General features: G+C 49.4%; 1 protein-coding gene across 2 annotated transcripts in view; it reads left to right on the top strand.

Moving 5' to 3' along the window:
• BRINP1 (BMP/retinoic acid inducible neural specific 1) overlaps positions 1-27899 on the top strand; it is a 167199-nt gene that overhangs the window by 45498 nt on the left and 93802 nt on the right. For both annotated transcript variants that reach the window (XM_072842553.1, XM_072842552.1), the window contains one exon: positions 2435-2702. In XM_072842553.1, coding sequence (XP_072698654.1) covers positions 2485-2702 — 218 coding nt within the window. In that variant the 5' untranslated portion in view covers positions 2435-2484. The remainder of the gene's footprint in view (positions 1-2434; positions 2703-27899) is intronic.

Here is a 27899-nt window from a genome sequence, read left to right as displayed (position 1 = left end):
ACAAACATTAGTGAGATATTTTGCAGCTTTTAGCCCTACTGAGTCTCGACGCCCAGCGGGCACGTGCTGTATCTACACTCCGGCCGTCTCAGTGCGCGCTCGCCTGTGCATTTGCAGGGCTCCACGGAGAGCCGCTCGGGCCAGCGGTTCCCCACGGGACAGCGTGGCCTTGGGCCCTTTACTTACCTTTTCTAAAGCTCAGGGTCCGACCCGCCCCCGTGTGCAGGGCGGGACCGGGCCCCGTCGCCACGTAGCCGCGAGGTCGTGCGTGTAGAGCGGCCTGCAGTTGGCGGCACTCAGTCCGTGCGCTCCTGACCCGGTTTCCCTCCTGGACCTGCCTCACCTGAACCGCCCACCTGCACGGGTGGCCCTTGGCCCTCGGCCCCTCCTTCCACGACGTTTCCTACCCCCGAGGCACCTGTGCGCTCGCTCCTTCCCCCGCTTCTCCGAAACCACGCGGGGGCAGGACACCTTCCTGGTCCCTTCCTGGCCCCTTCCGGCCCCGAGCGCGTTAAGGCAGCAGCCACCCCCCACCGCATGTCCCTGCCGTGACTGCCCCCGAGTGCTCCTCACCGTCACACCCGGAGCTGCCGCCCGGCCCAGTGCAAAGTGGCTCCGGGGCCCGCTGCTCGGGAAGGGCCTGCAGGTGGCCCCTCTCCTACAGGATCTGTCCGGGCCTCGGTGGTGAAGACGACCTCCGGCCTCCCCGGCTCCGCGGGACGTGTGTCCTTTGCTGTTGCAGCTCTGGTGACGCGCGGTCCATATTAGAACCCTCTTGCACGGGTGCGACCCTCCCAGGCATTGACTCTGGAGGGCAGGACCCCATTTCCCCGGCTCAGGGCGAGGTTGCGGGGTGGGCTGAGGCTGTGAAAGGATAGAGGAGGGTTAGAGGGGTGAGCTGGGGGTCACTCTGGGTCTCGGGGCCCCCGGCGCCCCCCGGGAAGTGGGGAGCTGTCTGCACCTCGTGGGAAACTTGATCAGCATCTCGCGTGTACCGGGTGCCTGGCCACTGCCAAAGGATGTTTTCAACCCAAACGCGCAGTAGATGCCCCGGGGATGCCAGCCACGAGCCCCTCCTGTCCCCGGGGCCCTGGGGCGGCCGGGGTCTTCCTGGTCCCAGTGTCTGCCCGTAGACACTGAGGGAGCACCCAGAGCGGCCCTTGGTCTTGCTCAGCCAAGTGTCCGTGTCAGTGGGAGGCGCCTCTAGTTCTGTGGGTGACGGCGGGCTCCTAGGTCCACAGGGAGGTCAGGCTTCCTCCACGGAGCGCTCACCTCACCTGCTGGAGTGTAGACTGTGTCGCGGCCCCGGGGACGGAGGAGGCTCACGGGCGGCCACGTGCCCGCTGCCCAGCCGTGCGCTAGACAAGGCGCCTGGGTCAGCCAAGGTTCCCTTCTGCACGGGTGACCTTGGGCCCGGCGTCCCGTGTCTCAGGGCTGTCCTGGGCGTCGCATGGTGGTTTAGGCCGCCTCCCCGGGCCGCGCACCACAAGCCAGCGGCGTCCTCCGCACGGTGACGCTGGAGATGTCCCCGGGGGAGCCACGTGCTGCCACGCGGAGGCGCTGGCTTAGATGGTTCGGGGGCGGACTCCTCGTGGGGCCAGGGGCTGAGGACTCACCCCTTGCACACGCGCACGCGGATACGCACCTTCCGCTTCTGGAAGCTGCCGGCTTGCAACTGACCTCTGGGCCGCGCCCCTCGCGACGCGGGTGTCGCTGTGCTGTGGCTCCCCTGGGACCTTGGGGTGGCCTCCTGCATGGCCCCCATCCCTCAGCCTTCCCTCTCCCCTCCCTGCCGAGCACCTGTGACCTGAGGCTTGGATGCTCCACGGCGAGTCCTCTGGTCACAGGTGCTCCCGTCCCCACAGCCCTGCCTGGCCGCTCCGGGACCCGGTTCTGCCCTCGCTCATCTCGCTCGCCTTGCGTCCCTCCGATGTGACAGGTGCTAGGGCAGAGGCATCGAGGCCCGTCCTCTGTTCCGCCTGCTTCCGAGGCTAGGCGTCTGGCTTGCGCACGCGACACGTGAACAGCACAGTCTCCCCACGTGCCATGCTCTGTCTCTCCCTCCCCCCCGCCCCACAGAGAGACGCCGAGACCCAGGCAGAGGGAGAAGCAGGCTCCCTGCGGGGACCCTGATGCGGGACTCGATCCCGGGACCCCGGGGTCACGGCCTGGGCCTAAGGCAGACCCTCAACCCCTGCACCCCCGGGGGCCTCAGAGGTGCCAAGCTCTGAGTTAGAAATGACCCGGGTTCCTGTAAAGCCTAATGCACGTGACTGATGAGACATAGGAAGACATGTTAATGGCATTTTTTTCTTTCTCTTCTTTTTATTTTGTTTTTTTTTCTCCCTCTCTTTCTTTCCTATCTCCCCCCTTTATTTCATCCTTCCTTCCCCCCTCTCTCTCTCTCTCTCTCTCTCTCCTTCTTTCTCCTCAGGACTCCACAGAATGGAGCAAGAATGAGAGGAAAAAGGCAGGCAGAAAAGCATGAACTGGAGGTTTGTTGAGCTCCTCTACTTCCTGTTCGTATGGGGCCGTATCTCCGTGCAGCCCTCCCTCCAGGAACCAGCTGGGACGGACCAACATGTCTCCAAGGAGTTTGATTGGCTTATTTCAGACAGGGGGCCTTTCCACCACTCCAGGAGCTACCTGTCCTTTGTGGAAAGACACCGTCAAGGATTTACAACCAGATATAAGATATACAGGTAAGATCTGGGTTCAGCTTACGTCCGCGTCGTTCTTTCAGGGAGCGCTCCTGGGGTCGGGGGTGATGGGTGTGGGCCTCGCGGTGTGGACGCACACGTGGGCCGGGGGATCGCCCCCTCGCCGTTGCACCTGGTGTGTGCACCTTGCGCAAGACATTGGCGAGGACGAGGGCAAGAGGGAATCGCTCACGTGTCCCAAATGGCGACTCCGTGCCAGGCCCGGACGGTGCCTACCGCGCTGGGTGCGCTGTCTCACTTAAGCCTTTGTCATAACCGCCGGGAGTAATTCTGTTTGTTTTCTCCATTTTACGCACGACGTAACCGATCCTCAGCTGGGGGGAGTCATCTGCCTAGAGTCACAGTCCGGACATGATAGGGCCGAGGTTCAAACTGGGTTTTGTCTGCATCCACAGTCATAGGGTTTTGCATCAGCCGCATCGGATAGAGGTAGTGTTGTTGGCAGGTGCTGTCAAGGTTCCAGTGTCCTACCCAAACGTCCTCTCACATCTGGAGCAAGGAGAGACACTCGATTTGCAACCTTTGCTCCAGCAGGTCTGAGCATCCCTCTTGGGGTGCCACTCGCCCAAAAAGGACTTACGCAGCTCTCTGCACTTCTATCTCTTTAGTTTTAAACCCTCTGCACTCAGAGTGCATTTTTGTGTTTCTTTCTCACTTAACTAGACACCTGTTGAGGGCATGACTTACAGAAATTCATTTCTGGATCCCTTGAGTGATTTTTGTTCTGCTGTGTGTCGGGAGCACACATTAAATGTTGTGGACTGAAAGGAGCTGGAGAATGCAAGAAGCCCTCGAGGGGTGCAGTCTTTGTCTTAGGGTCAAGGAAGAAGGGCACATTCTAACCCTCCTGGGCCAATGAGAATGGGAGAGCTGGGAAGCATGGTGGGGCAGAGGACGCTGACCTGCTTCTGGGACGGCATGCGAGTAGGTCGCACGTCTTCTGTGTGTTTGTTATGAAAGTGGGCATGTCCCCCTTGCGCGTGTTGTGGCTTCATAGATCGGGGATGTGATTTTTACGCTGAATAGTGGCTGAGGTGGTGAAAGAGTTCCCAGACGAGCCTTCACGGGTGCTCAGTGTTCAGAGCGTTACTGGGGAAGGTGCCCTGGGGCCCGACGGAAAGCAGGAGCGCAAGGGATCATGGATATGGGGTGTGCAAGAAAGGGGAGAAGGAGCACAAGGATGAAAAATAAAGAGTGTTTCTTTCAAAAGAGAAGAATATCAGGATTTTAAAATATAGTTATTGATTCAAAAGACAGTCCACGGGAGAACTATTCTCAAGGACGACAGTTCTCTATTAAATTTCAAAGTTAGATCCTCAGCATAATTTCTTGGTGGAACCACAGCCACTGCTCCTCGTGGACACGCATGAACCAAACGTGGGGTCCCGCTGATTACTTGACAGAATGCATTGGTATCTGAAATCCCTGGCCCCGGGAAGGACACGGGCTGGGACAGAGGATTTAGGGGAATAGAACAAGTGGTGGAGAGCCAGGTGGGTTATCCGGTTGGTGTTTTGTCAGACAACAGAAGTGTCTCAGGTAGACATGTTGGCTTTCGGTTCCATGTGAGCCTCCTGAGGACGCCTTGAAGGTGGATGACTGGGGTTCACATTCCCATTTCAAAGACCAGAAGATGACCGATGTGAACAAAGTCATGGAGCCAAAACATGATGGATCCTGGACTGGAAACAAAGTCTAAATCCATAACCAACACCCGTGAATATGATAGAACTAAAAGCATCCATTCATTATTCATACATGTTTCTTTGCAGCCGCCGGATGCCTGCCCCTATGCTAGACCCCGGGGGTGGGTTGGCTTGATGATGAGGAGTAGTGATCTAACGCGACGGCTGTGCTTGGGTTTTCGAAGGGAGCCGTCGTGCATGGTAGATGATCAACATATGCTTGTGATAGCTGTTGAAATGACCAGGGCTCACATGGACACTCGGAGTAGACCGCAGACACGGACTGCTCAATAGTGGCAAGCTTTAATGGAGCACTTAGGATGTGCCATGAAAGGATGTCATTCACTCGGTCACAACAAGCTCTGTGAGCTGAGCACACCTCACTTTACAGATCAGAAAACCAGGACCTGGGGAGGCTGAGTGCATGGCCCCAGCTCGTCCACGTGGTAAGGAATGGAGCTGGGGTCCAAACGCCAACCTGCCTGACCCCAAAGCCCTCCTGCCAGCCATGGCTCCCCTGGCATGATGTCCAAACGTAGAGTGTCTCTGAGCTCTAGAAGGGCTCTTGCAAACATTTTTCCTGACGGCCACTTTATAAACATCTGGGGTTGGTTTTAGAGAGAGCTAAGAAGGGAAAGGTCGTTAATGAGGTGGAGGGTCAGGACATCTGGATACTAACTCCCGCATTCTGGGCACCGATCTTGTGACATTAGGATCCCACCTTCCTCATCCATCAAATGGTAACCTTGACGTCAGTGGTTTTCAACCTATGCTCTTTGAATTCTTGAGGACCAATTAAAGAGATCATAAAAGCCACTGTGGTGTGGGAAGGTAAGTAAAGCGGGTTTGGGGGGTGGTAACCAGGCTACATCCCCGTGGGCTTCACACGGCACTTACACAAGAGAAGGTTTCACTCGTCTGCTCTCACGTTCCGATGTTCTCATGTTCCATATGCTTGCCTTTGGACCCCGCTGCTAAAGTAAACTGTGTCATCATCCAACAGGCTGATTTCTAGGACGCTTTCTAGTTCTAAAATTAAGTATGAGATTTAACCAAGGTCACGTGGTTAATTAAATGATGGAGTTCAACCCAGAAGTCAGGCCCCTGGTCATCTAGTTATTCCTTCCTTCCTTTATTTAATCCTCAAATAATTATTAAGCACCAGCTAGAGACCCAGCACTGTGTTTGGGGCAGCTGATACAATGATGAGTAAAACAAACATGGTCCCTGCTCTCCTAGGAGAGACTGACATTAATTACACACACACACACACACACACACACACACAAAGTGCTACAAAGAAAAATGCAGGGTAGGAATGACTGGGACATCATTAATCCCATAAACGTTGATTTGGAACCCACCATGTGCAAAGATTAGGTGGGGTTCTAATCCTAACTGGCACATGGGCCAGTTAGTACGTATCTACGTACTTATTTGCACGTGTGCCCACCCAGGCCAGGTTCAGACCAAGTAGGACGTGCTCATCAGGGCGGTTGTCCATGGTCACTCCGTCCTCATTGCATGCTACTGTATTGAAACATGGAAGCATGTCTTCCGGTGATTTCCGGCGTGCCTTCCTGTGTGCTAATGCAGACGTAGCACGTTAAACACTTGACATTTGCTCCTGACAGCAAGGCTTTTCTCCAGGAACGTGCCACACTGTCTTGTGCTGGACAGTCAGCTTTAGCGAAGGGCCCTGGCCCTCAGGGTCTGGCCAAGTTCCCCGCTCTGTGAACCCAGGCTGGGCCCCAGGGTGATCTGGGAGCTTCAGAAAGATCCCGAGGGGAGTCTCCTCTCCTCACTTAAGTGGGTTAAGGGCCTTTCTTTCCTCATGCATATGCACACGGAGACTGGTTTCAGCTCATAGACTGACGGTGGGGAGTGGGAGCCACTAGCAAGGAGGGGAAGCTTTTCCGTCAAATCCCAGCAGAAGCCTTCTCTCCTGTTGCCTCACAGGCCAAGCACTAAGGTGGGTGCAAGCCGTGGTTTAGGTGCACGAGGCACACACTGCGTCGTGCGCGTGTCTGGGCTGACACATGGAGGCGGGGCGATTTTCTGTGTGCACCTGCCCACATCATTGATCTTGCAGTCAGGGAACCTGGGCGCGGGGCCGCCCCTTCGGCCTCCTTCATGTGGGCTTTTGGCCCACATAGTGGAGCTTTCGGAGCTTCTATTTCCTCATCTGTGAAATGAGAGTGTTAGCTAGGGCGGTCTTCAAGGTCCTGGCCTTTTCTGAAATTCTGTGATGCCGTGAAATATTGTCCCCTGGAGGTCTAGCCTGGGGTGGCGGAGAGGACCCGACTTGGAATCGGGACACTCACTCGGGCTTTGTTTATTTTGGAGCGACTTTCTAGCTTTCTCAGCCTGGGCCACGGCATCCGGACATCCTTCACTCGTAGGACTGACACCACTCCTATGCCGTGAGCTGTGCCAGGATTCGGTCACACAGGTGGGGCCGAAAGGAGACAACGGAGTGAGCGTGCACACAAACCCAAACACACGCGCAGCAGTATCCACCAAACTCGGGGTGGAGGGTGGAGGGTCGAAGCAAAACAAGAATCCATAAGCAAATGGTTATCATACCATGGATAGGGATGGACAGGGGAGTGCTCCGGCGCCCACTTTACTCCTCGGCAGGAAGGGGCAGTGGCGGCTCTCCTACCTACCAGGTCCGATGAGGTACAGGTCACCTGAGAATGCTTTGCACCGTTTAAATGTTCTTCTGTTTGCAATTTTTTTTTTTCCCATTAAGGTTCTAAATCATCATTCGAATAAAATCATTGATTTTCAATTTCTGCTAAGCCCGTACATAGGTTAGTCATTAAATACTCCCCTCCATTCTGGGAGGGGAGATGCTCTGATTGTCCGTATCATTATGAATTTAAAAAGTTAAGGCGCCAAGAGGTGAGGCAAATTGTCCACGTCACACATCTGAGAAGTGGCAGGGCTGGGACTCAGAAGGGGGCCTCTGAGAACCAAATGCTGAGAAACTCCCTTTGCCCCTGGGCAAGTTATGACCTCCCGGAGGCTCAGGCTTCTCGTTTGCAAAATTAAGGGCCTATGAAATGCCTCCTGTGCTTGAGGTGAGAAATACCTCTGCTCTCAAACACCTAGAGCTGGGAATTTTGCAGGACCCGTGTAAATTCCAGTTTACCCCTTTACCTCAGACAGCTGATGGCATTACTAGAAATTACTTCATTTGTTCTCGAGATAATTTAGAAATTATTTTGGTCTCTTAATAGTTGCTACTAAAAAAAAAAGGAAAGAAAGAAAGAAAAAAAGTCAGTTTTGTCCAAAATTGTTTCCTGCCTTTTTTGTGTTTTATTTTGTGTTTATTTTCTCCTGACTTTGAACTCATCAGTAATTGCAAAATGCAGCAGTTACATGAGAGGTGGTTTCATATTGAGTGGTTTTCCCTGCAGGTTGCTGAGCAAGTGGTTTGCGGCTCATGGTGTGCCTTCCTCTGAGCCCTGAATGAGTACCTGAAAGTTGAGTGTAAATCAAATCTTGGGAAACCGAGTCTGATTGCCTAACCGTCTTGCACTTTTATTTCAGACTTGCATGAATCTCAGTTCTAATCTGATATCTTAATGGTTCCCTGATGTATTTCACAAAAATATCCACAGTAGGTTTTGTGGTAAAGCTCGTAGCTTTGTGGCTGAATGAATGGGGCCGGGGCTGGAGGGTCGGTCTCCCGGAGCTGAATGAGATGTGGTCATTTTCCAGAAGTCATTGGAGAGTGTCTGTTGGGGACGCAGGTACGCAGACGCCGGGCACCGGGGGGCCTATACGTGCGAGGGAGCCGGGGCTGCCTTCAAGGAGCTTACAGACACGCGGCCGCAAGGGACAAGTCCACCGCGAGCTCTCCCCGGATGCTTCGGGCTGGACCTGAAAGGACGCCCCAGCCCCCTGGATTCCAGATGGACTCTGAGCATCTCACGGCACAAGGGTTGCGTGTCTACCAGGGCAGGGAAACTCAGTCCAGATGGGCACCTCTTGACGAAGGCTACACAGATCTCTAGTTCAACGCGGTGTCCAAAGCTGTGTTCTGGAATCACAACCAAAAGAGATCCCAGAGTCCAATAAACAGCGACGACGACGGTAAGTGAGTCGCGAGCATCGGACGCTTACCAAGTGCCCAGCGTGCGCGCAGTGTGCATACACGTTATTCCAACCGACTGATCCTCCCAGCCATGCCGTGCGCTAGGATTTATTATTTTCTCCGCTTATAAAACTTGTCCCAGGAGGGAGAGCTTGTTTCTGGGAGGATGGGATGTGGTGTAGGCAAGTGGATTGCAGAGACTGTGTTTAGCTGTTGTTTCCTAAACGTTATGTGAATGTGCGTGCGTGTGCGTGTGTGTATTAGTAAGACGTGACCCAACCTCTCTGACCACACAGCCTCTTGTTCTCATGGGTTTGGGAATTCTGGAGAGCACTTGTAAGGAGTTGCTGGCTCTACCTGGCTTTGAGTGCTCCCCCTTGGGACACCAGGCTGTGTCAAAGCACTCTCAAAGGGACACTTCTTTCCTTAAAAAGCTGGCATTTGGGGGAGGAAGCCACCCTACAGGCCGAGCTTTCGCTTTGAACACTTTGGTCTACGTCTCCCAGACCCTGGGAAGGAATCCACAGCCTCACGTTCCCTGCCTTCTCTCTCTGTTTCCCTTTGCATTTCCTGAATTTCTGTGCTCCTATTTCGTACTCCTGAATCTGGCATTCCAGCCTGTTAAGTAGGGATAGGGACTCAACACCCAGAGGGACGGTAGAGGAGGGAGGTGAGATCTTGATTCATTATTGCAAAGAAGCAGCTGCCCAGTCGAATCACCTGCAGGGCTTTCTAAACAATACCAATGCCTGGGTCCTTCCTCTGAGATTTTGATTTAATTGGTGTAGGATGGACAGGACGACCACTGACCTAGGACGATGATTGCCAATCAGGGGTGATTTTGCTTGCCCAAGGGACCTTCGGAAATGTCCAGGGGGCATCTGGGTTGTCACAGTTGGTTGTGGAGGGGGTTGCTACTGGCATCTAATGGAGCGAGGCCAAGGACCACCCTGCGATGTACAGACAGCCCTCGGCACCAAAGCATCACCTGACACGCAATGTCAGGAGTGGGGAGGTCGGGAAATCTGCTCTAGAGCAAGTTGTTTTGGAAAAAAAAAGGAAACAGGGTGGTGAGAAGGAAATTAGAATAAATGGTCTTAGATTTTGGCCTCCCTGAGTTTGAATTGGAGTGGTCGCGGAATAGGCATCCGTGGAATGGCCGGGCTCCCAAACAGCCTGGCTGCGGGACCGAAGGGCAGGGGATTTTGCTGTTTCAGGACATGGCCTCGGAGCAGAGGGGAAGTCAATGCCCTCAGGAAGGTGAGCCAGGTTGTCCCCCCTGCTGCACAGAGGCAGTATTTAAGGGAAACGGGTTCCCCTCACCAGGGAAAAAAAAAAAAATCTCCATTCCTTCAGGAGATGTGGGAAATCTGGTGGGTTTCTCTTCTTCTGACTATAGAATTCCTTAGGAAGCAAGATGTTTATGCTCCATTTCTAGGTTCCATGCACATGGCCTGAATCCCTAACAACCAATTTAGACCCGAGTGGTTAACAGATAACTTTCCATCCCTTTAGAGCCCAATAGGCATGAAAGAAGAGGAGAATGGGACAATGTCTCAGGTCTGTAGTTGTCATTTTCAGCCACTTAGAGGCTGGCGTCACTGGTGAGAACCACGACCCTCCCCCTAGATTATCCCTCATTTAATCCCAATTTCTGATCAGGTTCTCCCTGAAGAGAGAGGGATGGGGAAGGATAGACAGCAAACGTCTTTCGGGCCACTTGGCATCAATGCAAAGATAACGTGTTGTGTTGATTATTTAAAATGGATCTCCCGCTCGCAGGAGCAGTAGCCTCACTGCTCCCAGATGGGTGTCTCCGCTGTGCTCTGCCGCTCGCTCCCATGACTTCGTGAGCCGCACGCCTGAGTTCGCTTCAGTCGTGGCCGAGCAATCGCCCAGCTTGGGCCGGGGGCGAGCTCTGACAGTGGACAGGCTTGCACGGCCTCCCCCGTGGAGGGACAGGCACGGAGCTTGGCCTCCGTTAGGAGAATGTGGAGGAGCAGAGCGGCCGCCCTTGCGGTGTCAGACCCCAAGCAGGCATGGAGGGCCCGGATCGGCGACCTGGAGCACCAGCACTTACTCGCTCCTCCGAACTCCTCCCCACCAAGCTCTGGGTCAGAAGAGGAGGCCTTGGAGGAGTCTGAGGTGTCCCAGGGGAAGCTGACCAGAGACAGATAAGCCCAGGGCCTGCCCGGAGTTTCCCGGCTGGACCCCGTCCTTGGGGCCCTGTGTGTGGACGGGGAGGGGGACGTCCTCTAGCTTCGGGGCCGTGCTGGGGGAAGGATGGGGAGGAAAAGACAAGTCTAAGAAGCCATCCTAGAGGAACAGGTATTGGACTTAGTCTTCAGGGAGGATTAGGAATTCATGAGACGACGGTGGGAGAAAAACAGGCCAGGCCGACAGAGTAGTGCCTGCATCAGCAAGAGGCGGGGAAAAGCCTGGGTGTGTGCGTGTGTGTGCGCGCGCGTGTATTTTGACTAGAGGTGATGTAGGACGGAGGGAAGCCGGACGGATCACAGCTTGGAGGCAACAGTGAAAGAAATTCCAACTGGCAAATTGATGTCAACCAAACTCAAACTCCTAGCTAATTGTGAGACTATTCCTACCAAATACTCTAAATAATATTCCCCGATACCTATTTGGAGCAACGTTTTCTCTTTCTTTCATTTCCGTGTTTCGTTTCTCCACCCTAACTCATGCTTCGGAATTTTTTTTTTTACGTTGACGCTTAATAATAAACTTATGCAGGTGTATGATCAAGATGAAAATTCATGAAAAAATACTTAACCCTATACATGTGATATCTTTTGATATTTTGTAGTCTATTCCACTCTTCTCCTTTTCTAAGATTTTATTTATTTGAGAGAGAGAGAGAGAGGAAAAAACCCCATGAGCAAGGGAGGGGCAGAGGGAGAAGCAGACTCCCCGCTGAGACGCGGGGCTCCATCCCGGGACCCCAAGATCATGACCTGAGCCAAAGGCAGACACTTAACCAACTGAGCCACCCCGGCACCCCTGTTCTATTCCATTCTACTACCGCTATTCTTTTCCAACTTATTATTTTTATTTTTAAAAAATATTTTATTTATTTACTCATGAGAGACACAGAGAAAGGCAGAGACCCAGGCAGAGGGAGAAGCAGGCTCCCTGCGAGGAGCCCAATGCGGGACTGGATCCCGGGACCCGGGGTCACGGCCTGGGCCAAAGGGAGATGCTCAACCACTGACCCCCCCAAGTGCCCCCAATTTGCTTATTTTTTAAGATGCGGCTCCCCACCAACTGAAGCGGTTGCAGCCTGCACCAGTGGAGCGGGTCGTGCGGCGGCCTCGAGTGCGCGGTGGTTGGGGCTCGGGTCTGGGGTGTGGAACCCGTGTCTCTCCGGATCCAGGCCAGGGGGAAGCACCGATGGGCTTGCGACAGGAGACTGCCGTGGTCTGATGATGCGTCAGAAGTCTCGCCAGGACAGAATGCGGGAGGGAAGTCAGGAGCAGGGGTCCCGGCGCTGGGCGGGGGCGGGAGTCCCGGGGGCAGAGGGGAGCGCGGAGCCCAGACGGAGGCCGGGAAGGTGGGCATCGGCACCTCCGAGCCCCGCTGGACGCCACCCAGGGCCGGCTCCTGCAGCTCCCTTCTGGGCTGCACCCAGGCCTACCTGCCCCGTCCATCCTTGGCACCCTGTGGCCGCATGCTTCTTCTTTTTCTTTTTCTTTTTCTTTTTTTTTTTTAATGTACAATTCAACGGCCGCTGGATACCTTTGTACCCCTTATGAAAGGAACCCGAATCCCCAGGCTTCTGCCTCCCGGCGATTTCTTTATGTCTCAAGGCCTTCCTTCTGGGCATGAGAATTACTGAGGCTCATTAGCGCTGGGCTCCCGGACTGGCTTGGAGGGAAGCCTTGCATCCCACCCCCTATCTCCGACCTGGCTTGTTCTGCAAACCTCTGCACCCCTCGATGGAAACCTCCAGCCCCGTGTCAGTGTCGAAGCTTATGTGAACCTAAACCCGCCGCCATCCCCGAGCCATGCACGGCCAAGTCTTGAGACCCGGGCGGACCTTGGTTCGAAGCCTGGTTGTGCCATTTCCCACCTGTGAGGTCCTGCGTATGTTCTTTGATCCTCTTGACCGCAGCTTCTCCACCCGTAAAACGGGGATACATCCCGTAACTGTTGTAAAGATTCAAGAGGAGAACATATGATCATATTTAGCACAGAGCAAGTGCTTGGGGACTGGTCGTTTAGTAAATCTCGGAGGCACCGTTCGCTGGAAATTCAGCAACGGGGACTCCCGGGCGGTTTGCAGGAGGCCTTCAGCCGCAAGAGAGGAGCTCGGTCCGGGCGCCCTAGATGAGGTGCCTTCGGACGGCAGCGTTGGCCTCATCCTTAGACCAAGAGGACGTTTGCTCGAGGAAGAGAAAAAGGAAGAGCAAGATTTCTGATGCCCTGAGGCGCGTATGGCAGGAATCCAGAGGCCTGCCTGCCGACAGGTGTCCTTACTACCAGCGCGCACCGACTCCTATAAACAGTACGCGCCCCCTGATTTGCAAGCGTCTAATTTATTAATCAGCCCAGGTGATGGGAGCCTCCTGCGACATCCCAGCTCCCAGTTCCCGCTGCACGGTGCCCGCCAGGTTGTCTTTGATGTGCGATGCTCCGGAGACGTCCTTCCCCCCACGCGCGGCTCTCCACGAGCACCTTCCGGCCACCAGCTGCATTTCAGAACGGGGTTTATCAGTGGGGTGCAGGGGGACAGCCTCCATCCCGAGCGCTGGGGACATGCTCTGGGACTCTAGCATGACATCCAGTTTTAGATCCTACGTAATAGGGGCTGTGGTTTGTGTGAGGAAGAAGGGACTGAGTGCAGAGGATACGGCGTCTCTGGCACTGCTGAATGGCTTGGGCTGGTCTGATTTGGGAAGGAATCGCCCCCCACCCCCGTGCATCAAGGCGACACATCTTGGTGGAGCCTCTACCTTGTGCAGGAACTGAACGAGCCTCTGACGCCAACGAGGCAACACTCCTCTGCGCCTGTAAGAGCACCCTAGGGTGGCTGGCGAGAGACGGGCACGAAGGCGTCAAATCGCCCCTCCCACGAGGAGTGCTGGGGAGACGGAGACACAAAGAAGGGGCATCGGATGTGGGCCTGCAGCGTGAAGCAAGGATTTCAAGAAGAGGATATTTTTTGAGTCGGGGGTTAGGTCATGGGGCTCGGTGTACATTATATAAAAGGCCTTGCACTTTCTTGATCCTAAAGTGGTGCCTTCCACACTTCCTCACTTCAGGATGCTCCCAGTGATCTTGTCATGGTTCCCCGTAGGCCGGGGAAATACAAATTCTCTTTATGGAGTAGTTGGGTCTGAACAACTTAATGCAATATGTGCGTCCCCGGAAGTTTAGAGGCCATTTGAAAAGTGATGCATGCAAACCTGAAGAAAAGGCCGTATTTTAATTTCATTCCTAAATAACCACTGTTTCTACTTCTTAATCTTTGCCGTTGGATCCTGCCGCCCCCATTTCCTGTTCCTCATTCGTTTGTCTGCAGTGCTCTGTAGTCCTGCCAAAAGCCCACCTTAGCAAGGACGTGCCATATGAACGGAGTCGATGTGTTTTAATGCTGAAACTGTAAACTACTTCAGGTTGGTGGTTTTGTGATGCCCAATACATGTCAGGTATCCTTCATTCCTCCTGAACATTTGCAATATGCCCTGTGCCCCTGTGAGGTTGCTTTGGTGCCCTGTAGCCCCTCACACACAAGTGGGGAACCACAGGTCCCAAGGACAACGGGGAGGATTTTGGAGAAAATCCTCTGATCCTTTTTCAGAGGATTTTGCCCGGATGCAGAGCATGTCACATTGTCATCGTAGAAAGGTGACTCCTGCTAAAAAGGAGAGAATGGAGGGGCACTTGGGGGGCTCAGTCAGTGAAGCATCTGCCTTTGGCTCATGATCCCTAACATCAGGCTCCCTGCTCAGCGGGGAGTCTGCTTCTCCCTCCCTCCCTTCCCCTGCTGATTCTCTCTCTCTCTCTCTCTCTCTCTCTCAAATAAATAAAGTCTTTAAAAAATATAAGTAAAATGGAGAGAATGGATTGAAGGAGAGAAGCTGAGAGAGGGTGCAAAATGTATGGCAGTGAACCAAGTAAGAGAGGAGCGTGTCTTGGGCTAAAGTAGCATCAGTGGGGACTTGAGAGCCATGTATTTTTAATTTTTAATTTGAAATAGGCACGAAGTTGCAAAGACAGTCTAGAGAGGTCTCGGGTAGCTTTCTCCCAGTTTCCCTCCATGCTTGCCTCTCCATAACCTCAAAAGCTGGAGACTGATACAGGAACAGTGTATGTGTATCCTTCTGTGTCATTTTACCGCACGTGTGGATCCACGTAACCACCACCACCACCACCACCGAGACCAGAGGAGTTCCATCACCGCAAAGATCCACCATCACACCTTCCCCTCCTCCCCTACCATCCCTAGCCCCTGACAGCCACTGCTCTGTTTCCCGGCTCTATGATGTCATCATTTCAAGAATGTCATATAAATGAAATTAGGACTTGAGATACTTTAAGGAGTTGGAAGACTCACTATTGGAATCTGAAGGATGACAAGCAGGGAAGACTCAAGAATCAAGGGTCATGGCAAGATCATACCTTCCGTGTTGAATCACTGGATCTAGGTTAAATAGGTAAAAAGAGGAAGGGGGACAGTTTTTTTTTTTTTTTTTTTCACTTGGTCAGTTGTGTGGGTGTTGGTGCTTTTCATCAAGACAGGCAGCCCTGTAAGGCAAGGACACTTTGGGGCTGTGTATGACTGAAGGTGATGAGTCAGCTCTGCAAATGTTAAATTTAAACTAGCTGTACCATCCAAATAGAGACTTGGTAAGCAGTTGTAGAAATGGTTCTGACCCTTGGGCAAAAAATTACGGTATTTGGGGCCATCAGGTTACGAGTCGTTGCAGATGTCTCTGAGGATGTGTTCACTCCGGAGAGCTTGAGTTGTGAAGCGGAGGACTGGCCAGTGGGGTGGGTACGGGGCAAGCTGGGGACGTCTGCTACCACGGAGGCCAAAACAAATGAATGCTTTAAGAAGGAAGGTGCGGGGTCTCAGGGGCCATGGTTTCTGATGGAGAACAGAAAGTAGAACCTGAAAATAGCTTTTTGTGTTTAAAATCTTGACCTCGGGGAGAGATGTTTAAATAGGATGTTGAGGACCGGAGCCAGATTGCAGTGAGTTGAGAAGAAAGTGAGAAGCAAGGGAGTACACTTTTTTTTTTTCTTCTTTTTTTCCAAGAAGCATAACAAGAAAGGGAGCAGAGATGTGAAATAAAGAGAAGAGCTTTTGCTGTTGTTCTTTGGCTTCTAAAGGAGGAGACCATTAAGGGAGAGGCTGATGCTGAGGGTCTGAGTGGGGTTATCGGGGATGGAGAATTCCTGAAGAGGCAGGGAGGGAGGCAGTCAGAGAGGGAGGGAAGGGGGGACAGCTTTCAGCTGGAACAGGAAGAAAGGAAAGAGAGGGTGTGGGTGCAAATAGATTGATTTCACTCAGATCTGAAAGGGACTTGCGATGGCCTCTGTTCTTTTTGTGAACCACGATGTGAAACCAATCTCTGAGCAAGGGGGCTTTGGGGAGTGCCAAAAGGGTTTGTAGTGTTTTGACATCCTTAGTCTGCCGAATGGTAGAAGGATCTGATTAAGGGAATACAATAGCATCACCAGGAAGCCCTGAGGGCTCTGATGACGCGGGTAACCATCCATCGATAATGGCTGTAGCCTGTTCTCCAAAAGAACTGAAGGTTCAAGGGAAGAGTGAAGATGGTGTTTGTAGGTTCAAACGGGGTGGGGGTTTGCCAAGGGGATAAGATGGAAGAACAGTTGGGTAAAGGCATTAAGAGTATTGGACGGAAGCGATGCAGGGGTGGAGCGTTGGCCCCAAGTCCATCCAGAAGGACGAGAAGACAGTAGATCACAGAGAAAGGGCAAGGAGATCCTCGCGGGTCTGGAGGTCTCGAAGAGGTAGGGAGCTGATGTCGTGACGGACGGGTCCAAGGCTGGAACGTTTCCATACGACATGTCAGAGTTAGAGGGGCTTTGAGAAATGACACGTCCTAGGAGTGACCGTGGGAGGATGGAGGGGCTGGAGGAGGTGGGGGATGGAGGTCACTGGGCTGGAGCAGATCCGGGGATGGGGGTATCAGCTGCTAGGCAGCCGGAGCGAGGGGGGCACTTGGGCTGAAGACACGATGTGACATCAGATGCTGCAGCGTTCACGTGCCGGGAGACAACACCTTGAGGTTCGTTACTGGCCACAACGAGGAAGAAACAGAGGCAGAGGTGGCGTAGATAATTCAATCTGCAACCGAAGATTTGCGTTCGAGGCTTTTTTCTGTCTCCATTAGATCTTTGAATATCTGTCCTCTCCGGGCCTCAGTGTTCTTCTCCTTAAAGGGGAACTTGGAATCTCTCCGTCCCCCACGTGCAGTGTGGTGCTCACCAGAGAACGGGGAAGTGAACGTGCTCGGTAAACCCGGCACCGTCGTGTAGATACCCACGGGCCTGGCACCCGGGGGACTGGCTCTGGACCCCTTCCACCGCTCTGATGGAAGCTAGTGCGTTGGTACCTAATAACTGCGTCTGAATGGCCTGGTTTCAGCATATCGCTTTAGGAGAACGAAATGAACGGCAGCTGTGATACTGGAGACGGGCCGTGGGGTGTCCTGCCTCTTAGATGTCCAGAATACATGTGCGAGAACAGTTGACCCGGACAAATTGACCGCTGAAGGGTAACCTGTGCTTGAACATAATGAGTTCAATATTCTTTTGATTTACGAAAAGGCACCGGGGCACCCAGGCCTGGGATGCTCGACAGCAAAAGGGAAACGTGGATCGTAGGGAGCTTCCCGGAGACCGCGCGCAGTCCTCACCCGGTGACAGCTACGGCTCAGCCTGCGTTTTCATCGTCATCATCGCTATTATTAAGAAGGGAGAACGTTCTGGAAGCAGAACCTCCCTGTCCATGATGCGGCCAGTTGAGCTGAAATGAATGGGACGATGGGGGCGTTCCCTAACGGAGACCAGTTGGAATTCATTCCCGAGCCAAGAACGACACGGAAAACTCCAAGCACGCACGGAATAGAGATGACAAGCCAGCTTGATGTGACAGTGAGCGTATTGGTGACTACGGAAGCTGCCAGCCCCGCGCAGCCACGGTCCCCGGGGCGATCCGAGGTCACGGCCCCGAACTTTAGCCCCGTTTTACGATGAGGACCTGGAGGCCCACGGAAGTGTGTGGCCTGAGGTTACACGGCAGGGAGGTCACGTACCTGTGGCTCCTGCCCAGGCAGGTGGTTCTAGCGTCGCGTGGACGGCAGGTGTGCGGAGTGCTGCGGAGCCGGAGGGCACGGCCCTGGCCCGGGAGCTTGTCCGCGCTGCATCCTTCCCGACCAGCCATCCGCAGTCCCCGCTTCTCCCCACCCCATCCTTTCCTCTTTCCACCCCGCTGCGTGCGCTGCTTCCTGCTCCCAGAGCTGCTTTCCCGCTGGCGGCTACCTGCCCACACACCTGCGGAATGCGGAGGCCGCAGGTGCTTCCCCGCCCGGGACCCCAGCCGCAGCTTTGGGCCGCTTGGACGCGGGGGAGTGCAGACTTGTGGTCAAGCCTCTGACTCCGCTCTCGGTGCTCATTGTCACCGGCTCACCACGACCTTTTTCATCAGGTGAGCCCCTCATAGGTGCAGCCTTCATGCCCATGGCCATACTTTTTAAGGGAGAATAGAAGAGTTTTGCAAATAGGCAGGACTTCCCCTGGGGCCTGCCTTAGGGATCCCAAAGGTGGTATTTGAAAGAAGGAGCGAGGAGCCATGTGCAGCTCTTACGTGGTGTGGTTCCACGGGTCCCTTGGCCTTTCAAAGATCTGAGAAAATTCACTCTTATCAACTGTTCATCCCCAGACTCTGGGGACAGAGTGTGTCTCGTAAGATGGTTTTCTTCAAATTAGCGGATCGGCGTGGTATCCTTAAAAACAACCAGCTCACCGCACGGAGGGGCAGAGATGCTTTTGTGCCCTGTGGATGGAGGATGGTAGAGGGAAGATGCGTAGCTCTATGTATTCTGCCATTCTATTTCGGTCTCCTGTATAATTCTCTTCCTTTTTTCGGATCTTATTCTGTCGCTGAGTTCCACCCACCTACTTCTGGGAGACAAGGCCAGGTGAAAGACATCTTCAGATTTCTCAACATCCTCATGCGCTTGTCAGTGGGGGCTGGATTTTCAGGAGTAACTTGCACATTTGTCTGTCCAGGAGAAGCAGAGAAGGTGGCCCCTGGCCCTGGACCAATAATAGCTCTTATACGCAGGACGCTTGTGAACTTACGTACAAGCCGGCCCTGGGGATCAGAGAGTTCCTTGTGGGCTCGGTCCGGAGAAAGAACGAGTGGTGTCTGGCTGGAAAACAGTCGTCTAGGTGAGCAACTGTTAATGGTCAGTTGCTAGAAGGTGGAGGGACACACAGTCTCCGCTCACCAAAGCGCTTCTAATTAGCATAGTCTGACCAAAAGAGATGGGAAATCGGCTTACGTGACCTTGGATGATGCCCTTGACAACCCAAGGTGGCATAATCATGCCTACGAGGGATACTTTCCTGTCGTTTCTCTCACTGAAGACAGCAGCATCCTTTTCTGATTTTTCCAAGGAGTCTGTTCTGTGAGTGGAGGCTCTGAGTGTCTGATGACCAGTTTGGGGGACAGTCCTTCTGCGTTTCTGATCTCTTATCTCAGCCTTCTCCATGGGCCCCTCCTCTGCCAGGTTATCAGTCGAATGGTGCTCTTCCTTCTGGATAACCATGCTCACTCCTGTGTCTTCCCTCATCACCTACGTTCCCGCACCTCCCAAACTCTGTCTCTGGTCCAAACTCCAAAATCCTTTCTGCCAACCACCAACTTAGGTAGGTGCACCGGCCTTGGTCATGACATCTCAGAATCCTCATAGTCTCCCTTCTCTACCAATCTGCTTCTCTTCCTGTGTCCTCTGCCTCAAATAATGGCGCGGTCATCCGTCAAAGGTCCAAGCCAGCAGGTTGGACGGTATGCTCGAGGAATTCCTCTTCCTTACCCGATAAAAGGTAGTAATAATAACAAAAATAATTTCACAGCAACTGCTAATATTTGAACGTCTACCGTGTTTCAGACTCTATGGTAACCACGTTACATGGGTTATATTGTTGTGTCTTTCCACCAGCCTATGGCTGTTGCACCATATTGTAAATGAAGAAAATGAGTAGCTTGCTCCAGGTTTCACAGCTAATAGGTGAAGGGGCTAGGATTCTCGACTACAGAATTTGTGTCCTTACCCACCTTGATATGCTGCTCACATCTCCAAATCATCATCATTCTCTCTCTTAACTTATACGTGCCTTCCAGTTCATATACTGTTCTGAGTTCCATCTTCCTCTTTCCTTTCCTATTTCCCCATCACCTATTTCCTAAGTCAGTCACCACTAATGATTATGTACTCTTATCATTAAAAAAAATCATACCACCATGCTCATTGACATAAATATAGACTAACATTTAATGTTTATTATTATACAAGCATAGACATAGACATTTTATGAAGACGTAGATAAGAACAGTTAGCATTTTTTAAAACATCATTTTAGTTCGTAAACTAATACATTACCCTGTATTTGTTAGCTGTTGTGGATATAAACTGTTATGTCAAAAGTCTTTTAGGTTATTTTAAATCAGTTGACAGCTATGATTGTTTTGTCGTGACTTTTTGCTTCGTACTATGACTGCTAAGGTGCTTAACCCAGGGAAAGGAGAAGAAATACTAACTCTGCATTTATTTTTTGCTTGTATTATTGGTCTTAGCTTCAATTGGTAGTTTCTTTGCAAGAAACTCTCAAAGCTGTTTGTCCGTTTTAGGAGAGCTGGCTTAGTTAAAACTACATAGAGAATCCACAAATCCCACTTGATCATGCACGTGTAAGTAAATTGCAGTAGGTTGCAATGAGCCGAAAACAGAAGGATGAGCCAGGGCAGTGGTGCCCACCTCTTGGTCGTATATCCAAGAACTGCTTCTAGCACAGACACATGCGGACCTGTGGTGCCTGGGGTGATTCGTTTCAAGTTAAATTTTGTGTATGGTGTCAAGGGAAGAGCCGGTGTTTGTTTTGTTTTCTAAATGTGGATATCCGTTTTTTCCAATTCTATTTGTTGAAAAGACATTCCTTTTCCCATTAAATTACATTGAAATTTTTCTTGAACATCAATCGACTACTTGTGCATGAAGCTGTGTTGTATCCCTTACACCAGTACTACACTCTCCTGATACTGGTTAGAAATCTGATTGGGATTCTGTATGTAAATTCGGAGAGAACTGGCATCTTACCAACATCAAGTCTTCTGATCCACGGACATGGCTTATTGCTTTTATTTATTCAGATATTTGATTGTATTCAGTAATATTTTGCAGTTGTCACTGCCAAGTGTTGTGACATCCTTCATAAGTCATGTAATTTTTGGAATGTGTCGTTGGGGTCTGGAGCCGATGGCCAAGAAAGAATCCTTGAGATGTCTTTGGTGTAAAAAAGGTGACTTTATTATAGAGCACAGGGAGGGTCAGGACCCGTGGGCAGAAAAAATACTGCTGCAACCGGGCTTGTGAGGAATGGCTGATTATATACTTGGGAGTTGGGGGAAAGTAAGGAAAAAGGGAGGTTTCTAAAAGGACTTTCAAGTGTTAAAGAAGATCCTCAGGATACCGGAGGCCCTGCAATTGTCAAGCTAAGGTTGTTTTTCCCTCTAGCAAAGCATTAACTTTAAGTCAGTTGGGAGTTTCTTGGAGGAATGTTACACGTTGCCTATCTCCAGTATTCGTCGAAGGGTCGCAGGTTGTAAGGACGCGTAATTATATCTACATTTCCTTTTGCCTTTGTTTCCCACATCATAAATATTCATAATTTTGAATGGTAATTAAAATTCTAATTTTTATTTTCTTTTTTAAATATTTTCATTGCTACTGTATGGAAATATAATCGAATTTTATATATCGTATCCTCCAACCTTGCTTTCTTCACCAGTGACTTTTGATAGGTTTTTATAGACTCCTTAGGATTTTCTACATACAGGATTGCACTATCTGTGACGAGTTTCACATCTTCCTTTCCAGCCTGTATGCCTTTTCTTTCTTTCTCTTGCCTCATTTCACTGGCAGGAACCTCTGGTAAAATGTTGAATAGAAGTGTTGCAAGTGTAAATCCTTGCCTTGTTACCGATTTAGAAAAGAAAGCATTCATTCTTTCACTAAATGTGATGTTAGCTGTAGGGTTTTTTGTTGTTGTTGATGCCTTTGTTTTGATTCCTTTTGAGCTTTATCTCCCTTGTGTAAGTTAATGCTGTGAACTAAATTTGGGGAATTTTAAGCTATTATTTTATTAGAGACTGTTCTTCCCTAGTCCCTCTCTTCTTTCCTTTTGGGATTGATTACCATGTCTTTGACTACTTGTTGTCTCTGAGGTACAGTTCATTCTCTTCAATCTTCTTTCTCTCTGTTCATTTGGTTGTATAATTTCTTATGATCTATCTTCAAATTTACTGTTATCTTATTTTTTCCTGTCATCTCAATTATGCTGTTGAGCCTATGTTAGGAACTTTTAAACGTCAATTGTTATGCTTTTCATCTTTAGAATTTCCCATTTTTTATGTATCGTTTCCGCTCATCTGTTGTGTTTCCCTGTTTATTTATTTTTTCCTTATATCTTTTAGTCTTTTAAATGTATTTTTTAAATATTTTGAACATATTTATCACTTGCTGCTTTGAAGTCTTTGGTTAATCCAACATCAGGGTTTATTTGGAGTTAGTTTCTATTGTCTGCCATCCTCCCACCCCCACCTTTTTATGGACTATATTTTCTCTTTTCTTTGCAAATATAGTTACTTTTGGTCCAAAACTGAACATCATCAGTACTATGACTCAGTATCTTAGGATTATATTCTATTTTGTTGTTGTTGTTATTCTAGCATGCAGTTAACTTGCTTGGACTTCTTGCCACAAATTTCGTGTCAGCGATAGTACACAGGCCCTGATACTCCTGCCTCGTTTTCATGACTTCCAGCTGCTGCTTTTTCAACTGGGTCTTGTGCAGGTCTTCTCTGTGCCTCTGCAATTTTGAGGTCAGCCAAACATTTGGGGAGAGATTATACTCCAATTTAAGAATTTTTTTTTAAATTTTTATTTATTTATGATAGTCACACACACACACACACACACACACACACACACACACACAGAGGCAGAGACATAGGCAGAGGGAGAAGCAGGCTCCATGCACCGGGAGCCCGACGTGGGATTCGATCCCGGGTCTCCAGGATCACGCCCTGGGCCAAAGGCAGGCGCTAAACTGCTGCGCCACCCAGGGATCCCTATACTCCAATTTAGAGAATCTCTCTCCTCTCTCTCTCTCTCTCTCACTCTCGCTCTCTCTCTTTGGTTTTCTCGTTTCTAAGGATTCCCACTACCACTTTGATTTTCAGCTCTTCTACCAACCTTTGGTTTTGTCTCCTGAAACTTCAAGCCCATAAGGACTCACCTTTCACCACCCAAAGTACGCATCTAGGATACACACTCACTTTTTAAAAAGCCGCTAACAGAGATCTTTCTCTGTGCCATTCTATAACTAATGGGTAGATTCCTTTCTGTTCTCGGCCACCTCTTTTGCCAGATCCCCTGGGGTCTCTCCTACACTTGTGTAGCTTAGCCATCAGCATCCAGTTGGAGCAGTTTGTAACTCAGATTTTGGTTCTCACTCCTTTTGCAGTTCTTTTGCTGCAAAACTCTTCTCCTGTAATTTTCTTCTGCTCTTCTGCCCCTGACCTCTGCTGTCCACGGTTCTGGGCCTGTGAGGTTGCAGATTTCCACCACTGTTTATTGCCTTAGGGCTGGGAGCACCTCAGGCCAGGAAGCCAGAGACTTGGAATTCTTGGCCTTTTCCAGTTGCAGTTTTTCAAGAATAAATTCTCCTATGGCTTCTGTCTGCTTTTGGGTGTTTTCCATTATCTTTAAGTAGCTGGGTTTTTTTAGATTTATCTGGTTATAATTGTTATCTGTAGGAGGTTTTACTTGACAATTTCCCTCTGATGCCTTAGAGTGGCTGATTTACTTGTAGGAGGATTACTGTGGGTGAATCAACCAGTAGGGGAAACTAGAGTGTGAAGCTCAGACCAATAAAGGGGCTATCAGAATGCCCCGGGCAAGAGCTAGTAAGGACTTGTACTAGGTGATTGTAATGGAGTTTGTGAGAAATTATCACATTTCAGGGGGTTTAAGATGAAAGGATTGGAATAAGCCTTGGGGTTAGTCAAGGATAGAAAACACCAGTCTTCTGATTTATGTCAACGGGTTTTTGGCCAATGCATGGGTTCTTCTAGGTTTCTGAGCTAATGAGAACTTAAAATGAGGAGCACTTGGGACACATGGTGCTCTTTAGACATTATCTGTGGTGGTCAGGGCTCTGTAGGAGGCTAGGTCCTTAAGGAGGATGCTCAGCCAGATTAATAGAGGCACTATTCTCTTCTTACTTTCCAGATTATCACATGGGTCATCAAACAGTAGTTTCTGATTTCTCCTTTCCACCCTCTTATTTCCATTCCCTAGCCCTAATACACAACGTCAGCTTCTCTCAGCCCGTAATTGCAATAGTCAACTAATTAGATGTCCCCCTCGCACAGAACAGCCAGACTTCACTGACTTCCAAAAATAAAGATCGGATCATACTTTTCCTCTTCTCTGTCATCTTCAAAGGCTTCCAGTACTTACGGATATAAATAGTCTCATCTTCCCAATTATTTCCTTACTATTCTATTTCTTTACAAAGGCAAGGATACACCCAGTTGCTTACCATTCCCTGAACTTCACTCACACTGCTTGCGTTTGTGCCTTTCCTCATCCTGCTTTTTCGCTCTTTCTCCTCCCTTTCCATATTCAGATTTCAAAAATTGGCTTCAGTGATATCTCCTTCTTGGTGTATTCACCTCTTTTCATTTGACTGAAGTATCTTTATTGAGCACCTACTATGTGCCAGGCATGGTGCCGTAGTCTGAGGCTGTGCAGTTGAATAAGAAACCTTTTGCCATCCATTACTGAAGATGTTACCAACAAATGGTGGGATCCTGGTTAAGATTTACCACCATTCTCCCCCAAAGCCTACTATTCCCAGCCTTTGTTTTACCTCTGTTACAGAACACATAGTAGGCACTCATTGGTTGTTTCTTAATTAAATGAATACTGAAAGACATGTTGCTCTCTGTATTGGGTTTTTGAGCCTACTGGTTGATGCGGTCAGGGCTCACATACTAGTCATTCATTCTTTCTCCAAAGCATTTCCTTTTTTTTTTTTTTTTTCCCCAAAGCATTTCCTATTATATCTTGCATGCACTGGGGCACTGATTTATGTCTGAGGTATGGAAAAGTTATCTATGACAACAACAAAAAGGGAAAAAAAAACAAAACTACTGAGTGGTAACCGTTGCCACCTATATTTGGCCTTTAAGAGTCATGCACGAATGACATCATTCACAGTGAATTATTTACAGAAAACTACCAGGAGGTTGAAGTTATTTGTCCTCCTTAAATGAATCTCTTCAGGTGAGGTGAGAAGAAAGAAGGATGATGGGAAGAAGTCCTTGCATGCAAATAGACCAGACATTTAACAACTACCCACCCATCTGTTCTGGTTCTGCAATGCAATATATAAACCTTGGCCCAAAGACAAGACATGTTTTTGCTTGGCCCATAGTGAATTTTTAAAACGAATAATGGGTCTGTGATTTTTTTTTTTTAAAGGAAGATTTCAGAGAAAAATTTCGATATGTGTTTGTTCTTGAAAAATTGATAAGTCTGGTCAAACCTGGCCATCATTTGTACAGATCAGCCACGGGCTGGCACTGTGTCGGGGCTGCTCCCCAGACCTGGATGGTGCTCAGACTCTGAGACGGCAAAGAAGATGCGTCCATACTTGAACATTACTTCCATGGCCCTGGAAGTTCTTGCATTTTGGATTCTGTAGGCCATTCATGTTGCCTTATTTTATGTCCAGTTCTTTGATCTGATATATGTCACCAGTCGAGTTATCATAACTTTCCACAGAGATGTGACTGTACCATTTCGACTGATGAGGTGCTTGCGGTTCAGAGAAGTTAATGAGCTTGTCCCAGGTAGCACAATGATGAGAAGAGCTGGGATTCAGACCTAGAGCTGTCTCCTCCCTGAAGAGTTTGTGGAATAAAAGTAAAAAATGTGAACCAGCACTGAGCAGGGGTAATTAGGAAATTTCATCTTGCAATGATGTATTAAGGATGTTATTCAAGAACTGTTCCTTGCAACCAAGTCTCTCATGATGGAACACTCTCAAAAGGGAGAACTTAAAGCGCCACGTGAATTATTTAAAACTAAAGTGCTCCATACCCTGTAAACCGAGCATTTGGAGTAATCCAAGAGTGGATCCCTAGAGAGGAGAGAGAAATCAATTGAAATCTGCAAGGTGGGTTTTTTTTTTCCCTCCTAGCTCAAATTTCTCTTTACCTTTGATTTCCTCAAGGTGAAATCAACTGGACTATATGGCTATTTGGGGGGGAAAAATGCAGTCAACCACATGTTAGTGCAATTCAAGTGTTCAGAGAATTTTAAGGCCAGTTAAAGTTTAAAGTCTATCTAGCACTTCCTTCTCTTGAGTAAACTGGGTTGGAAATGGTTAGATGATATCACAATTATGCACGCACTAATGAAAGACACTAGGCTAGAGCTCCCGTGAATTCCCCTGTCCTTTTATGCGTGGCCTCTTACAGGTCTGTCTCTGATCTTTCGATATATCAAACAGCACTCATTTGGCATTTAAAATCAGAATCTTGGATTGTCAATTATCTTGCCTACCCAGCTGTGTCAAAATGTCATATATACAAAGGCTGTCCCCTTCATTCTTCATATTTCCAGTACATAGTAGGCTGCATTAAATCTGTTTCTCTTTGCTAAAAATGACGATGATAATGACATTCTTGATGCTCTCAGCTATACAGAGGATATATGATTTATGGTGGGAAAAGTTGCTGGTGGTTGTGATGTTGGCAATCCCCAAGATCAGTGATGGTAATTTTTCTGGTGCTAATAATACTAGTGTCTCCACCTGGGTGCCATGCTGATGAAGATGTAGATGATGGCAGCTATGATTTTTAAAAATTTATCGTAATTCCAGTATAATTAACCTACAGTATGGTATTACTTTCAGATGTACACGATAGCGGTTCAGCAGTTCCATTCTCCACTCAATGCTTATTGTGATGAGTGTCCTCTTCATCCCCTTCACCTATGTCACCCATCCCTCCACTTACCTCCCCCCTGGTCTGACTGTCTGTTCTTTATTATTAAGAGTGGGTTTTCTTTGTCTCTTTTCTTTGTTCATTTGTTTTGTTTCTTAAATTTTACATATGAGTGAAATCCTATGGTATTTGTCTTTCTCTGGCTGACTTATCTCTCTTAGCATTATACCCTCTGGACCCATCCATGTTGTTGCAAATAGCAAGACTTCATTCCTTTTTATGGCTGTATATATATAAATATATATTTATATATAATTATATTTATATTTATATATATCCCCCACATCTTCTTTACTCATTCATATTCATATATGGATGGACACTTGGACTGTTTCCATATTTTGACGATTGTAAATAATGCTGTAATAAACATAGGGGTGCATATATCTTTTCCCATTAGTGTTTTCATGTTCTTTGGGTAAATAACTGGTACTGGAATTACTGGATCATATGGTAGCTCTATCTTTTGTATTTTGAGGACCCTCCATACTATTTTCCACAATGGCTGGACCAGTTTGCATTCCCACCAACAGTGCACCGAGGTTCCTTTATCTCTATATCCCTGCCAACATGTGTTGTTCCTTGTTTTTTTTTTTTTTTTTTTTTTTTTTGATGCTAGCCATTCTGACAGGTGTGAAGTGGTACCTCACTGTAGTTTTGATTTTGCATTTCCCTGATGACGAGCGATGTTGAGCGTCTTTTCATGTGTCTGTTGGCCCTGGATGTCCTCTTTGGAGCAATGTCTGCTCATGTCTTCTGAATGGCAGCTATGATGTTTGAAAGTGTGACTACTTGAAGGATAATAGTTATTACTCCGTTTCCAAGTTATTCAGCTTTTTTGGTTTATGGTTCTGCTTGAACCCATTTGGTTCTTCTTCTTAGTAAAAGCCAGATCCCAGTTCTTCTAAAAAAAAAAAAAAGAAAGAAAGAGTTCGCTGTGCACCACAACTGACAATCAGAAGAGGTTCCTTCCTGCTGGGGCCTCTGGTGAAGGGTGTTTCTTCCTGAATGATACCAAATCTCACTACTGAGGAACC

Source organism: Canis lupus, chromosome 10 (assembly GCF_048164855.1).
Source record: "Canis lupus baileyi chromosome 10, mCanLup2.hap1, whole genome shotgun sequence".
Lineage (NCBI taxonomy): Eukaryota > Metazoa > Chordata > Mammalia > Carnivora > Canidae > Canis > Canis lupus.
This window is presented reverse-complemented; position numbering and strand designations above follow the sequence as displayed.